This window comes from Rhizoctonia solani, chromosome 16 (genome assembly GCF_016906535.1).
Source record: "Rhizoctonia solani chromosome 16, complete sequence".
In the NCBI taxonomy this organism is placed as follows: Eukaryota; Fungi; Basidiomycota; class Agaricomycetes; order Cantharellales; family Ceratobasidiaceae; genus Rhizoctonia; species Rhizoctonia solani.
Window position 1 is genome coordinate 3,255,254 of NC_057385.1, and position 15,932 is coordinate 3,271,185.

General features: G+C 48.2%; 4 protein-coding genes and 1 non-coding gene across 5 annotated transcripts; 3 read left to right on the forward strand and 2 right to left on the reverse strand.

Moving 5' to 3' along the window:
- Positions 1-16: 16 nt before the first annotated feature.
- RhiXN_02307 (short chain dehydrogenase) lies at positions 17-1,445 on the reverse strand (the record flags this gene model as incomplete). The annotated part of the gene is made up of 9 exons (XM_043322126.1): positions 17-117; positions 171-282; positions 339-394; positions 442-517; positions 576-727; positions 777-916; positions 974-1,009; positions 1,056-1,313; positions 1,369-1,445. 9 exons carry the CDS (start codon positions 1,443-1,445, stop codon positions 17-19), a joined length of 1,008 nt encoding a protein of 335 aa, XP_043187949.1.
- A 1,045-nt stretch (positions 1,446-2,490) lies between these two features.
- Positions 2,491-2,592, reverse strand: RhiXN_12468. The gene has a single exon. It is a non-coding gene; the product is annotated as a tRNA-Leu (tRNA).
- Positions 2,593-2,726: 134 nt separating this feature from the next.
- On the forward strand, positions 2,727-3,439 carry RhiXN_02308 (DNA replication licensing factor mcm6; the record flags this gene model as incomplete). Its single annotated transcript, XM_043322127.1, has 7 exons — positions 2,727-2,766; positions 2,821-2,858; positions 2,909-2,929; positions 2,979-3,017; positions 3,053-3,081; positions 3,132-3,262; positions 3,315-3,439. The coding sequence occupies 7 exons, from the start codon at positions 2,727-2,729 to the stop codon at positions 3,437-3,439; spliced, it is 423 nt and encodes a 140-aa protein (XP_043187950.1).
- A 100-nt stretch (positions 3,440-3,539) lies between these two features.
- On the forward strand, positions 3,540-6,274 carry RhiXN_02309 (DNA replication licensing factor MCM2/3/5 family pretein; the record flags this gene model as incomplete). The annotated part of the gene is made up of 8 exons (XM_043322128.1): positions 3,540-3,588; positions 3,651-3,799; positions 3,849-3,908; positions 3,960-4,183; positions 4,236-5,128; positions 5,181-5,571; positions 5,626-6,145; positions 6,200-6,274. 8 exons carry the CDS (start codon positions 3,540-3,542, stop codon positions 6,272-6,274), a joined length of 2,361 nt encoding a protein of 786 aa, XP_043187951.1.
- Positions 6,275-6,440: 166 nt separating this feature from the next.
- On the forward strand, positions 6,441-15,265 carry RhiXN_02310 (subtilisin-like protease 8; the record flags this gene model as incomplete). Its single annotated transcript, XM_043322129.1, has 20 exons — positions 6,441-6,971; positions 7,027-7,558; positions 7,613-8,231; positions 8,285-8,765; positions 8,825-8,995; positions 10,951-11,056; positions 11,111-11,290; positions 11,348-11,610; positions 11,917-12,022; positions 12,082-12,337; positions 13,577-13,853; positions 13,905-13,988; positions 14,042-14,058; positions 14,106-14,142; positions 14,192-14,212; positions 14,264-14,404; positions 14,568-14,695; positions 14,753-14,942; positions 14,992-15,135; positions 15,203-15,265. 20 exons carry the CDS (start codon positions 6,441-6,443, stop codon positions 15,263-15,265), a joined length of 4,347 nt encoding a protein of 1,448 aa, XP_043187952.1.
- Positions 15,266-15,932: the final 667 nt, after the last annotated feature.

Sequence of the window (15,932 nt, forward strand, 5' to 3'; positions counted from 1 at the left end):
TTCTGAATGATCGTAATCAATGACCCTTCACTTGCTCCTCCAACCATGTCCACAGTTTCTCTGCAACTTTCCCATCACGGGCACCTGGAGGCATAACTCCTACTTGGGCCCAAGGAACTAGGAACTATTGTCCATTATAAGTAGCACGCAAATTATTATACATAGTGTACTACTAAAACCCAAGTAACCACTTGCCTTTCCGTTATGCTCCAATCCCTCGGGCATAGTTCCGGCCCAAAGCTGGGTGAGCGCACCTTGGCTTGCAGGGTATACGATTAAGGCCTTCCTCAATATGTTAGTCCCCTCGGTACTGGTTTATTCAATGAAACTCGACCCACGACGGCTTTCGCGAATAAGCGCGGTACATATCGAAAGAGTTCGGATTGTATGACTCCTAGGAAGAACGTTGATGACTATCTGTTGGTGATCCTAAGTACATACCTGGGTGCACTGAGCATGCTACAATTCCCTGTTCCTCATAACGCTTGGCTAATTCGTTTGAAAAAAGCACGTTGCCCTGTAAACTCAAGTCAAACCTTTGGCATCCCGAATATTTAATCATAACTCTGGCTTACTAGTTTGCTCTGACAATAAAGGAACCTGGTCCCTGCCTTTTTGCATGCTTTTTGGCTGGCCATGTCTGTGCCCAACGTTTCCCAAACAATACTACCCTTCCAAATAGCAAAAGCAGCCATACTTGAAGTAGTGACTACTCTCGCGTGTCCGCCTACGAGGGTAAAAATAGGCGTTAGGTGCATATGACTATTCACGCTTACCGGCAACTGGAGAATTCCTGGCCGTGTGAATCAAAGTTGTTAACAGTAAAGAGGTAAAGTAATGCCCTAGTGTATTAGTCCCAAATTGCAGGTCATATCCATCAACTGTTCGCAGTTCTACTGGAGGTTCCAGAACCCCTCTAAGTAATCCAAGTGTTATCATCGACGTTTAGATGTAACCATAATTAGTTACATACGCATTATTGAAGAGTATATGTAACTCTTTCTCTTTGCTACTTTCAACTGAGCATCAATCTGGTGCTCAAAACTCCGACTTACCTCATGAACTCTTCAGCAGCCTCCCGAACTGAATCGAGGTTGGCAAGGTCTAGCTCGAGAAAAATAGGACTTTTTCCGTTTGTTTCTCGTTCTAGCCATTGGATGGCTTCGTCTGCTCTGGCTTTGCTCCGGGCAGCGAGGTAGACTTTGGCATTTTTGAGGAGGAGCACCTTGAATTGATCGGCTTCAGATATGGACGCTGCGCAGGGTAGAAACCTACTCGCCTTGCAGGTCTCTTTACCGATACCTGTATTTCCTCTAACGTGTGACATACATCAAGTAGCAGCGCGTGGCGGTAATAAAGTTGACCTACCCAGTAACGATAGTCACTTGACCTGTCAAGTCCGGAATCTGATCAACGCTAAAGAGCGACTTTGAGGGAAAGGTCATTCTGTATAGTGAATAGATGTTGCCCATGATGCTGGCTGAGATCAGGTAAGGTAAAGTTCAATCTATCGCGCGTTTCGCAAAAGCCTGGGTTGCCAAATGAGATGTAACAACAGCACAGACCACTCTAAGGAACCAGCACTCTTGAAATCACGTGAAAAATTTCACCCATGGTTTACTTCGAATCTTATAAAATGTGAGCATATTACGGACAAGACAAACTACGTGGCGAAACCATCACTGGCATGAAGGCTTATAGCGGAACACTGAAATATTAATTAATCTACGAGGATTGACGAATAACTCTGTCGAGTTCTGTCACTCGGATCGTGATACGAATGCACGGCGAATCCATTCGGAATATGTGTTACTTGCTGATTTTGGAATCAGAGTCAAAAGTGAAACCCTACGACCGCTTCGAGGTTTGATTAGTCCAACGGGGATTGCCAGTATTAAGACTTCCAGAGACTGATATGTATTAATTACATCGCAATCGAGGACTTTAGGAGATTGAGACAAAGCCAATATTAATTACTATAAGACCGTACTATACGACTACGGACAGGCACCATGCAGTAAAACTGCATTCACTCACTACTCTGTGGGAGGATGAGATACTGAGAGGTTGTAGACATGTTTCAGTTGAATTTAGCTAAAAAGCAGCGCAATTCACAACGATTTTTAACTTAGCATCCAAGCTGAAAGGTACCCCTTCATCTACTCATCGATAATTCAAGTAGTACTGAAAGTGATCATTCTTAAGTATCGTACTAGATTTTGGTATCTTTCCCACATGCAATATGTATATAAGGACAGGAAATGACATTATATCAGAAAGCAAGGGCCGCTGAAAGACTGATCAATGCGACTACTGATAGCTTCAGATCTCCTTCGGAAATCTACTGCCATGTATAGACATGTATTTCCACAAACCTGACATGGCTTGGAGTGTGAATACAAACTGTTTGCTGCAATTGAAAGACGATTAAACTACTAAGGTTAATGGTGAATGTTAAAGTAAAATTATGTTGATTCTCATGGAACAAAATGACGAGGGTGGGATTCGAACCCACGCTCCGAAGAACTAGATTTCAGTTGCTCTTAATAGAACACCTTAGTCTAGCGCCTTAGACCGCTTGGCTACCTCGCCTTGCCTGCATCAACAGTAATCTAAATACAAATATTGCGCCTTGTCAAGAAGGTCATTACCTCACTCAGCATCATCAGTTTACGATCATGATCATTCGCACGTCTGATTAGACTATTACTCCCACTAGTTTCACCATGGCTCAAGCATCACAAGATGAGCTATATGCGGTCGCAGGTACGCATATCCTTTGCTCCTACCAGCTCTAGGACATATCAACTATGTCATCAGATTTTTGTCTCATCCCAATGGGTACTGGAGAGCCTTCGGTAGGTCTTATTCCCACATTTACAAGACGACTTATCACTTGATAATGTAGGTTGGCCCACAAATCGCAGAGGTACGTGACTCTCGGTCAAGAATGACCTCGTAGGTGAACTTCGTGATAGTGTCAACGAGTGCTGGAGAAATCTGGATTGACATATAAAGTACGTGTAGACTTAATCATTTGTTCTATATGCAGGGACTGATGCACCACCTCGCTCAGCTCCAGTTAGTTGTTTCCCGTATTATTTGCACTAACCGATTAATGGTTGTTTTAGTGGATACGGAACGAATATTGGTATGTTTTTACTGGTCGGGTCACGGCTTGTCTCACGCAGCAGAGAAGAAGGACCGTGGTCAGCGGTTTCCAAGGCCATCCACGATTGCCATGCTGCAGTGCATGCACTCGGTATGCCCCTGTTTAATACATTGCTTCACAGACGGCTATAACTCTGTGTTAGGAACGCCGAGGGTTGCAACAGACATCCGAATCGGTACTCGGACAGATAAAGAGATTGCACCAGGGACAGGGAACGATGGCAAAGTTCAAAGAGTAGTTGATATTTTGGCCCAGGATAAGAAGTAAATGAAGTTCATACACACTGTAATGACTTGTTTGTACTATATCCATTCACGCGTGTTCCACGTGACCGCCGCGCTGCCCACAACAACCTCTCTCTTGCACAATGGCCCTCCAAGTCATCACACGCGATATTGCCTATCTCGAGGAAAAAGGTCCAGTGATTCGCTAAATTGTACCAGACAGGATGGCAACTCATAAGCGCTATGATATACAGAAAAAATCAAGGATTTTCTTTCCAAGTACGAGGGGACTAGCGAGAAGGATGTCACCCGTGGTTTCGATGAGCTTGACTTGAATGAGGAAGAAAACGACGGCGGGGCCGCCCCTGAGGGCATACTGAGGATGAAGTACGGCAAGCAGTTGGTGAGTGGTAGCAGGTTCCGAATTCAGGTCTGGGCTTATAAGAGGGCAGCTTCGTATCGCCAACAGACAACAGAACACACTCACTATCGAGTTGGAGGATATCTTGGAGGTGTGTTTATCTCTTTTATTGACCACATATTCTTGTACTCATCCCATGTAGTATGAACGAACTGGCTCTGAGTTGGTCGCCCGAATCAAAGGCAATGTCCGACGGTATAAACAAATCTTTTGCGAGGCTGTAGACGAACTTATGCCCGAGCCTACACGGGATATTTCCTACCTCGACGATGTGTTGGATACCATTATGCATCAGAGGGCCCAGATAAATGCTGAGAACGAGGAGGCAGGACAAGTTGGGTTCCCTGCGCAATTATTGAGACGATAGTAAGTTCTTCCAAGGTAACAGATCGAACCAGGAACTAACCATATCGAAAAGTGACTTGTACTTCCAACCCCTCTCGTCAGATGCAGCCCTTGCCGTGCGTGAAGTTCGAGGAAAACATCTTGGACAGTTGATAACTGTCCGAGGCATCGTCACACGTATCAGTGAAGTTAAGCCTCTGCTTCTTGTCAATGCGTACACGTGCGACAAGTGCGGCTCCGAAATCTTCCAAGACATTTCTCAAAAACAATTTACTCCACTTACTGACTGCCCATCCGATCGATGTGCCAAGGATGGAGCAGGGAAAGGAGCCCTGCATATGCAAACTCGTGCCAGTCGTTTCAGCGCGTTCCAAGAAGCCAGGGTGCAAGAAATGGCGGATCAAGTGCCAGTAGGACATATCCCACGATCAATGGTTGTTCATCTCTACGGAGGAAGGACGCGAGAGCTTTCTCCTGGAGATGTTGTCCATATTGGAGGCGCGTTTTTGCCGACCCCCTACACAGGATACCAAGCCATTCGCGCTGGGTTGCTTACCGACACGTACCTTGAATCCCATTCAATCCACCAGCTCAGGAAGCAATACGATGAAATGGAGCTCACCCCCGAGATTCAAATGGACATTGAACGTCTGAAACGCGACCGTAACTTGTACTCTAAACTAGCCGCGTCGATTGCTCCTGAAATCTACGGACATGAAGACGTCAAGAAGGCCTTGCTTTTGCTCTTGATTGGAGGTGTGACGAAGAATATGGGCGATGGGATGAAGATTCGTGGAGATATCAATGTCTGTTTGATGGGTGATCCCGGTGTGGCCAAGTCCCAGCTCTTGAAATACATTTCAAAGGTGGCTCCCCGTGGTGTGTATACGACGGGTAAGGGAAGTTCGGGTGTTGGTTTGACGGCTGCTGTAATGAGGGACCCTGTCACAGATGAGATGGTCCTTGGTATGTCCCCTATCTTTTGTCCATATTACCTACCTAACTCGCCATTCTTCAGAGGGCGGCGCACTCGTCTTGGCAGACAACGGCATCTGCTGTATTGATGAGTTTGACAAGATGGAAGAATCCGACCGAACTGCCATTCACGAAGTAATGGAACAGCAAACCATTTCTATTTCCAAAGCTGGAATCACCACTACGCTCAACGCACGCACCTCCATCCTCGCCGCCGCTAATCCCCTCTATGGCCGCTACAACCCCAAAGTCTCGCCCGTGGAGAACATCAACTTGCCTGCAGCGCTGTTATCTAGGTTCGATGTCATGTTCTTGATTTTGGACAAGCCAACCAGGGACGATGATGAGCGACTCGCGCAACATGTTGCATATGTGCATATGCACGGAAGGCACCCCGAGTTGGACTTTACGCCCGTCGAGCCCACTCTTATGAGGTTCGTTGCTTCTCTGATTTTTTAGGACGAACGCCGACTTACTATGTTTTGTAGACATTTCATTGCTCAAGCTCGTCTCCGCCGTCCCATCGTTCCTCCCGGCGTATCAGACTACATTGTTCAATCCTACGTTCGCCTACGAAAGGAGCATAAAGAGCAAGAGGAAGAGAACAAGAGCCATTCGTACACCTCTGCGCGTACACTCCTTGCTGTCTTGCGTCTGTCGCAAGCATTGGCCCGTTTGAGGTTCAATGACACGGTAGAGACGGAGGATGTCGATGAGGCTCTACGGCTTATGGAGGCCAGCAAGGAGAGTCTGGAAGAGAGGACCGAGGAGGGAGGAGAGGGTGATCGCACAGTAGTTTCTCGCATCTTCAGGTTGATGAAGGGTATGGCTTCCGTTTCTCGCCCCAGGACCAGAAGGATGGGTCGTGGACCGGGTGGCGAGAAGGATATGGACATGGACGAAGAGGATGGCGAAGGAGAGATGATGCAAGTTTCGATGGTCGATTTACGTTCAAGAGTCTTGGCCAAGGGATTCACGGAGACCCAGTTGATGGACACTATTCAACAAGTACGTTGCAACCTCTTCACTTTTCGGGACGGGACTAACAGTTTGAGTTTATAGTACGAAAGCATCAACATTATTACACGCTCTGCAAACGGACAATTCGTTCGCTTCGTGGATGCCGACGAAGACTAAGGGGAGAGGAGATCATAGTGCTGCAGGGACCCGATATGTATATTACCAAAAGTGTTTACAGTGTAGGGATTTGTGTTATTGGCAATTCGGTTGCATGTGCCGCTGCGGTTCTGGATCCGCTGGCAATCCATTTCTCCACGACAACAGTCAGTAATCTTTCCCAGCCATGCGCACGACCGGTCTCGTAGCGCTCGCATTGGGCCTTGCTGTATCTGCGACACCGGCAAAAAGGGCTTATTCGACACACACATACTATGTTCTCCACCATGATCCTTCATCGTTCGAGGACGTGTTTAGCATCGCAAACAGTCTTGGGGCCGAACTCGTCGAACAAGTCGGAGAACTGGACAATCACTGGCTATTGAGAGCTCCCAAACATAATGACCGGGTCATGCACAAGCGGGGGATCGCTGGGGGCAGGGGTATCAGGAGTCTGGAACGACAAGAGCTTCGGCAACGCGTCAAACGCACTGTTCCCCGCGCGAATGAGTTCGACTCGTTTGAGAAGGTCTCTGAGGCTATGCAGATCCATGATCCATCGTTTAACGAGCAGTGGCATCTCCTAAACACTATCTCGCGCGGAAACGATCTCAATGTATCCGGTGTTTGGCACGAGGGGATTACGGGCAAGGGCATCACTGCATGTATTGTTGACGATGGGCTGGACTACGAGAGCGATGATTTGGCCCCGAACTTTGTGAGTGGCTCTGCTTGAATACTCTGAATTTGGGCTCAAAAAAGTCGTGTGGTAGTTTGCGGAAGGCTCGTACGACTACAACGACCACGAACCACTTCCCAAGCCTAAGCTCTCAGATGACCAACATGGCACAAGATGTGCGGGTGAAGTCTCGGCGGCCCGAAATGACTTGTGCGGAGTCGGCGTTGCCTACGACTCTAAAATCTCTGGAGTTCGTATTCTCTCGGGGCCTATTTCTGATGCGGACGAAGCAGCCAGTCTCAACTATGCTTATCAAAAGAACGATATTTATTCCTGCTCTTGGGGTCCACCAGATGATGGTCGTTCAATGGAAGCTCCTGGGACACTTATTGAAAAGGCTGTGGTCAATGGTGTTCAAAAAGGTCGTGGTGGGAAAGGATCAGTCTTTGTTTTTGCGAGTGGGAACGGAGCGGGGTCGGACGATCAGTGCAACTTCGATGGATACACCAACAGCATTTTTTCGGTTACCGTTGCTGCTATCGACGCAAAAGGTCTCCATCCCTACTACTCCGAGGCTTGTGCAGCGAACATGATCGTTGCGTATAGCTCTGGGGGGGCACAACATCGTACGTGATCTTCCCGGGTTCTTCTTTCAGGAACTCGGCTAATTCAAAAGCAAGCACAGCATACAACAGATATAGGAAAACGCAAATGCACCTCTGGGCATGGAGGAACGTCGGCCGCTGCACCCTTGGCGGTAGGGGTCTTTGCACTCGCACTTCAAGCACGACCTGAACTTACGTGGCGAGACATTCAACATCTATGCGTACGTACGGCGCTCCAAATTAACCCCAACGACCCCGATTGGGAGCACACAGCCGCCGGTCGTCCTTACAGCTACAAGTATGGATACGGAAGCATTGACGCATGGACTTATGTTCAAGCTGCCAAGACATGGGACCTCGTCAAACCACAGGCATTCCTTGCGCTCCCTCCTACGATCCTCGATGGGGCTGATATTTCTCGCGCGTTCTGGGGTCAAATGAGCGGCGGCCGATTGATCCCCGAGGGCGGTGTGACCTCCGAGGTGGAAGTTACTGCGCAAATGCTCAGGGATAGGAACTTTGAAAAATTGGAACACATTACCGTCAAAGTTTGGATTACGCATGGACGCAGGGGAGACGTAGAGGTCGAGTTGGTCAGTCCAAAGGGCATCAAGAGCGTGCTTGCTGGGCAACGCAAGTACGACCAGGACGAAAAGGGCTTCCCAGGATGGAGGTTCATGACATTGAAGCATTGGTATGTTCCATGTACACTGTTCTACATTGTTTTTCTCATGATTTGGTGAATAGGGACGAAGATCCAGTTGGCAAGTGGACAATTCGTGTATCTGATCAGCACACCGGCGCACAGAACGGGTCGTTCCTCGGCTGGGATATGACGCTCTTTGGCTCCGTGATCGACCCTGCTAAAGTTGATTTATGGACGGTACCCGACGACCCACAAGATCCCAACGAGAACTCAGCCCCTGCCTCTGCAACTACCACTACTACTACGACTTCTTCCGCTACCGAGTCGACGAGTGCCGATGCTACCAAGACGGGAACCAAGCAGCATCCCAAGCCAACAGACCATTTGCCAGATGACCATCACGAAGCTGAGGGCGAAGCGCATAAGCCTACTTTTGGAAACAAGACGACTAGCGCGACCCCGACTCCCACTGTATCTGTCCCAGTTGACGAAGGATACTTTGCCCACATGACCGATTTGCTCAAATCCCAAACATGGTTATTCGCAGCCCTTGGTGCAGTTGTGTTCGTTATTGGTGCGGGAGTATATGTCTACCGCCGTCGAAGACAACGAAGGCACTATGCTGCTCTCGGAGGGACGAGGTGCCTATGAGTCAAGTTGGCGGCACGCGCGAACTCTACGACGCGTTTGGCGAGCTATCAGATGGAGACGGAAGCGATGCGGACGAAGAAATGGCGCTGCGTCCTCGAGACCGCGATGCTGTCCGATACCACGACGGGTTCTTGGATGACGAAGAAGACGAACGGAGAGGGGTGAGCGATACGTAGATGTTCCGGAGGAACGGGCCGCGTCTGGGACTGGGGCTAGGTCTCCAGGTGAAGAGAGTGGGAGTGGTGCGAGCTGGGAGCACGCGTCTCAGACTTTGACGAGGTAGATCTGGGCTGGGTTGCGCCGTTAGGTAGATGTGAGGGTTGGTTCATATATATACGAGTTTTGGATTTTTCGGACTGGGTTTGTGTGAGCTTTAGATTGGCTTGACTTTCACAACGACCTTTATATATGCGGTCTCATGAGAAGTCAGATTTCAGGGAAGTGTGTTGGTCTCCAAAATATGTGCCTCGAGGTCTGGTGTATGGTGAGAGCAACCAAGTGCCGTGTGTATAAGCAACGATAATTACAAGCGAGGCTGCAATCTTCTAGGATTGAATAGGCGCGACTGGGACGGGCCTGGGGTCTTAGAACACTCTACGAGCAGTTGGGTAAGAACGAGGGTGGCCTTGAAAACATCTTCGGAGACCGAAGTGTCACTGGGAGATATTTGTCCTCGGAAAGCCTTGATAAATTGGCTGGACCGAGTACAATACGGCCTCGCACTCAGAAGGAGAGATCTCAAGCAAAGCATGCCAGCACCAAGTCGCAAACCACAGTAATGCAATTGGTATTGATTACAATTACAATTAGCGCTGTTTTGGCGTTGGCCAAGGGCAGTGTGGCTATAGTTGATCCTTCAGGATCAGCCCTCTCGCAAACAACCTCAGCAACTATCCACTATCTCCCTGTTTTGCTTCTTTTTGATACGCATGGATTGTTCGTGGCCATACCTTGTGATATGGCAATGGTGGATGTCTTGTATCCAGACGATCGCCGGACTATATGTCATGGGCTGTTTCGCATCGGATATTCACAATATTCGGCGGGAGATTCAAAACTTTTCCAATGATTGGTCCATGAGTCAAAACAATATACGGCATTCGCTCATTGCCCAAGATGCAGGCTGGCTAGGTAGACGACTTTCAAGATTGGGAATTTGATGCTGATTCAATCATTATTCTGGTATGCCCACCTGAAATGGGACTCACGCATTGGCCGATATGCAACAGTGTTCTGGATTTTGATCTCACTCAACAATCTCTATGTGTAAGTGTAGATCTATGACTATACCAAACTAGGTGAGCTTCAACTGAGACACATCACCTTAGGATGATAATCGATACTAGACGAACGGATACATACTTGGGATGTGTTGCCACCCAAGTGGGGGTACACTTCTCCATTGTCATCCTAGTGATACTCCATAGCCGTGAGTCACTCGAATATACCACATGTAGCAGACCTCTTAATGATACCCTGTATAGTTCCTCAGGAAGCCCGGTATTCTTTTGCAGTCTTCGAAGCCACATTGGAGTATAGCTATCTTAACAAATCGAAATACTTGCTAGGAGCGTCGGTCCTGGCCGTAGGCTTCTGCTCACTTTGTTTGCTACTCATTACCCTGTGGCCAGCAGTTGCACTCCGTCACCAGGCACCAATGAGTCGGTTATGGATAGCAAACACCAAAGATACAATGATAGGCACAGTTTCCTCAACATGGTCCCGTACTCCCAGTATATTTGGGTGTCAACGCAAGATGACTATTCGATTTCCCTTTCCTCGAGCCGTTAGAAAGTACTTGACAGCTTTATTCTTCCGTCGAATTAGGTACGTGAACCCATGTCATTACTGTGAGAATACTCAAGCAGAGGTGTAGATCGGTGGAGACCCGAACATATGCATTTGCTCGCAACTCATTCGCCATAATCGCTATAGCCGCTCTTATATTTCGAGCAGTAACAGGGCTCCAACAAGCTCAGAATGAGATTGGAACCCGTTTGACATCAGCATCTTGTGATAGGGCTGCCGAGATACACCGGTTATCATTTTTATCGGTCTGTACATTTGACCCATTGACGTGAAGATTTTCTAACAAGGACAGTACTGAATTACTCAGGATCGTCTCATTTATCATCCGCGTTGGGATGATTCACCACGGGAAAATATCACAATCAGCATTCGCGCTGTCTTAAACAACCCTAACAATCCGTATGAGCCTTATGGTGAGTATTACACAGTAAGCGATAGCAACCCACCCCTCCCATCCCTCTTTGAAGTTATCGCCAACTGTACTATCAAAAGGTCTGAAACGTTCAACGACACCGAACGTTCGTGGAACCGAACTTTGGAACACTTCACTTGTCCAAGTTCGTTGTCCACCCCCATAAGTAACGGTGGGGCTAGCGAATCCCTGTCGCTATCGCCAGGGAGTTCGAGTTCGAGCTTATTCGGGCATTGTGAGAATCATTTATATTGTACTACATTTTCGTGCCTAAATCGGATGCTTATAAAAGATTACCGAGTCGAAGTCCAACGGGTGGGACAGGTATCTGGTGGCGTTATATACGAAAACCAAATGCCTCGCATTTGGCTTATGAATCAGGAAGAAGTTCCATCTGCGGGTGACTCTAGTTGGCAGGATATAGCCAAAGTACGGGAGTATGTGCTTCCTATGAAACTTCTTGCTAGGTCCCATGTTACCGCAGAGACAACCCTGGTCACTCGTCGGTTCATTACGTCCCCGTTTATGACGGACACTATTCTTAAATTCAAGCCTGTGAGTGATTACATAGCATATAAATCGATTGATATTGATTTCAATACTTGTCTCCAGGTGTACAAGGGCTTGTCTCTATATCCTATAGGTTCAAGGCTTCTACTAACGTACTATAATCCAATCTGACAAAACTCTTACAGTCCAATCGTCCGTAAATACGCTAAATAGCTCTGATCAGAGTATTGCTATAGCGACTATTCGCCCCACGTTGAACCCTAGGTTCATATACCATCGACAACAAACAAATGTGCAAGACCTCAGAATATCCCCAAGTGACGAAGCCTGTGATTATATCGAAGAGTACAGGTCGGGTTCGTACTCGATGTCCTGGGCTCTGTCGGTGGTTTGTTCGCACTACTCCAGGCTGCCCATCTGTTCTTGTTTGGGAGACCATTACTCTGGGGCCTAATTGGTGAGTGCCTCGGTTATCTATTAGATTCATATCTCTGGTTTATTAAACATGGTGTTTAGGTGCAATGTCTATCACTCCATTTGGTCTATTGGGGCAATGTAGCTCTCGAGACTTCAAGCGTCGTCTGCGAAATGAGTACCATACCCAATCCGACAAAGATGGAACAAAGACAATTCAGATAGTAAAATTCCTGAGAGATTTTGTAATGGACTTTGGACCGGCCGATCTTGACTCGGAGCCTCGTTCTCCAAACCCACAAATGAAATCATTGTCCGCAATAGAGGCTCAGGAGGAAGAGCCAAACGAATCGCGCATGTGAGTACCTTTATTTGGCTACGTGAAATGAGACTCAGTGGATCACATCAAATAGCCCATTGATCGATATAGAATCGGAAGGCCGCCAGTGCGAGAAGGGAGAGTGTGAAGCTACATAAACTAAATCACTCTGGGAACGATCGGAATTGTAGTATCCCTTATTAAAACAATTGTTGAACTGTCGTGTATCTGCCACTTATCCTGTATATCTTGCGCAAGACATATCTCAAAGGATTCTCTTACACGTATACTTGAAATTTTCACCTAAGTCCCGGTCCGGTTACTTTATAACCTGAATCGTCGTACTTGGTCATGGAGTAATAGTAGTATAACAACATTCTTAAGGAACGCCAGATCTCCTGGGAATCCTCCCTGTTGGAATACCACACCTCGAACTCACTAGTGCGATTTAAAGCTTGAATTTAGGTGCATAAGCCATTCTTATCTCTCCTCACCAAAATCGCCGGATCTCGCGAGCACTCGGGAGTATTAGACAGAATCGAAATCGACTGTGGAGAGTCTGACAAGTGAGTGTCGGCTTTGCTCCTTGACCGGGCTGGAGATGACAGTAGACACAAGTCCAACCTGAGGGAGTGAGCAACGCAAAGGAGAACTCTCGCAAAAACAGAGTTTCTTGGATTCATTGGTCCCTAGCACGTCGCATAGATATACAGACCATTTATCTCAGTGTATGCACCCGACTTCACGTGACAATGGTATGTCATTCACCAAATATTCAGTTTCAGTGTTTGAATGCCTGGTAAATCCTCAACTTTTAGCTATAATTCAGTGCATTATGTCTGAGATCGTCTGCTAGAATCCTTGGAAATGGACTTAATGTGAGACCTGGAGACCAATCTATCGACCAATCCCTATTAGTCAACAAGATCCGCTTTTACTCCCTAATTCTGTAGATTGATAGGTTAGCGAGACCCAACTCCGGAGCGCTCTGTAGAATCTTGGACAGATTTTTCTACACATTATGGTAACTAATAAACGCATATTTTTAATTAATAAAATGCGACCCGCTTTTGTGGCACTGGATAAGCGCCGGCTGGGGCGTCTTGACGTGACCAACCCACGTGCCAAATTAAGCACATTCAGACTATTGAAGCTCTCTCACAACCAACGACGACTCTCAATGCACTCACGACTCTGCCTGACATTCTTATCCACAGTCTTTTCTTACACCACCGCAGCATCTATACCTAATCACCTCTCGTTCACTCCAGCCGGCAGTTCCTCCGACACCCAAACCGTCTTTTCCAAGCCACATGTTCTTCGTACTCGGACCCAAACAGTATACCAACCTCGGTCGATAGACGATATCTACCGCGCTCGGGATAGGTCTCTTAGGCTCCAAGAATCGGAGCCGATCGAATGGGTAACGAAAAAGGTGCTTGCGCCGGACGTGACGGATCGAGAAACGCTGCGGGAGTTGGCAAAGATGACTGCTAATGCGTATGCCAAGCGGGGAAAGCCAAATTGGTGGGAAATGAACGAGAGGTGGAATACTGTGAGTTTGATTAAAATGGATGGATTGGTATGATGGACGTTGATTGGGTAGAGCTTCCCGTTTGGCTGGGAAGCAGATGAAGATGGGTTCCGAGGCCAGGTTTTTGTGTCTGATGACGAGAATGTAGTGGTTATGGTGGGTCCCTTTATCTTCTCGGCGTGTGGTGTGGTTGGTTAAATCCAGATCAGTCTATTAAAGGCACCAGGTTTGTCATATTCCAGTCGACTCGTATCCTCGCTCACGGGATTTCAGTCTTTGGACGCCGGTCGGGGATAAGACATCAAAGAAAGTATGTTATTATATTCCCCCTGCGCGCCCTATTTAACCAATTAGCCCAGGACAAACTAAACGACAATCTCGTAAGTATGGTATCCAAGTTCAATTCAGCCTTGGCCTAAATGGAATTACAGTTATTTTCCTGCTGCGCCCGAGTTGATTGGACATGGCAGTGGCAAACCGTATGCGATTGCTACAGCGGGCATAACAGGTGCGACCAGACTTGCTTGAGCGCTTCGTTGGTTCTGGATAGCTTGTTTTATAATGTCGGCCTGGTGAGTTGGTCCCCATTTTATTCGGTTCCGGTCTATTCGGTCTTTTAACGCTGTTTGGTTGGTTGTACCTTGTCCGGTTGTAATTCGGCGTTCATGGCTCGTTTCCTGTCCATTTGGCTTGCTCTCCATGTGGTTCTTACCTGGGCGTTTAATTTGGATATAGGGACTGTACGCAAACCTGACGGCAATGTACCCAGGAGCCAACATATGGCTCACAGGGCACAGTCTGGGAGGTTCTTTGGCTGCGTTGCTGGGCGCCACGTTCGGCGTCCCGACTGTGACTTTTGAGAGGTAGGCCCCCACACACCTGAGTCTCATTTCCTTTCCCGGATTAACCTCGTTCAACAGCCCCGGAGAGCGTCTGGCATCGACCCGGCTTCACATTCCCTCTCCGCCTGGGATGCCGTCCTCGGACCATCCGATCACTCATGTGTGGCACACTGGCGACCCGATTCCTGACGGGCGATGCGTCGGTCCAACGAGTTTATGTGCCAAGGCGGGGTACGCGCTCGAGACTCGGTGCAGGAACGGTAAACATGTGAGTACCCATATATACGCTTATTACAGTTACCCAACCCGGGAATCAGATTGTCTACGACACGGTTACACGCAAGAAATGGGCGCCCTCGATCGCCAAACATCGAATCGGGATTATCATCAACGACGTGCTCGGTGAGGACTGGGAAGAAGACCGGGCTGTGCCTGAGGCTGTTCCGTACGATGATTGCGAGGTAAGCCTGCGTCTTGACAAGTGTCCTGGGACTTTATTTTAATGTGGGAATCGGCCGGGGAATACAGGAATGCGGCAAGTGGGAGTTTGGGGATTATCTGAGTCCTGATGCGTACCGGGCCGTGCCGTAGGATAACTCAATGTTGCATTAAATGCCTCATTGATCGCTATGTGTTTCCCTCCCAACGAGCGGGTATACCCGTAGTACTATACCATCTGATGCTGGTGTAGCGTTTGCTTTGCTATAGAAATAAGATGACCCTCTCATCGAGGGTGTAATCACGTGACTTGGACGCGTCGACGAAACGGGAGGAAACGCGTCGCAACCCGCCACCTTGCGGCTGAGTATGGAGCTGGAATCTGCGGGGGGAGATGCCCTTTTGGGGCGGACCAGGAACTAGCTCTGCGGGTGTCGGTTGTAGTTGTACGGCGCTGGGTGTCATGTGTATGAGAAGGGCTGAACCTAGATGGAAGGGGCTGGCGATGGCCGGGCAGGATTCGCGAAATCGAAGTCTTCGAGTCTTCGATGGTGCGCAAGGTTATTGTCATTCATGCGCGAGCTGTGTGTGTATTGCGAGAAACAATGGGGGTCGGTGTGGAGTTGTCCGAAGTAGGCAGTGCCCCGGAGATCAGTAGGCCGATGGTCCAGTCGCGCATGGACCGAAAGTATATCACGTTGGCAAATTCTCCTTTCTCTATGCCTGCGATCCCTGTCTGGAATTTAGTGCACCCCTTGGGGGCACTTGTCGGGTGGCAAAAGCGTCATAACAACGGGGCGATATACTTTGGCCCAGGTAG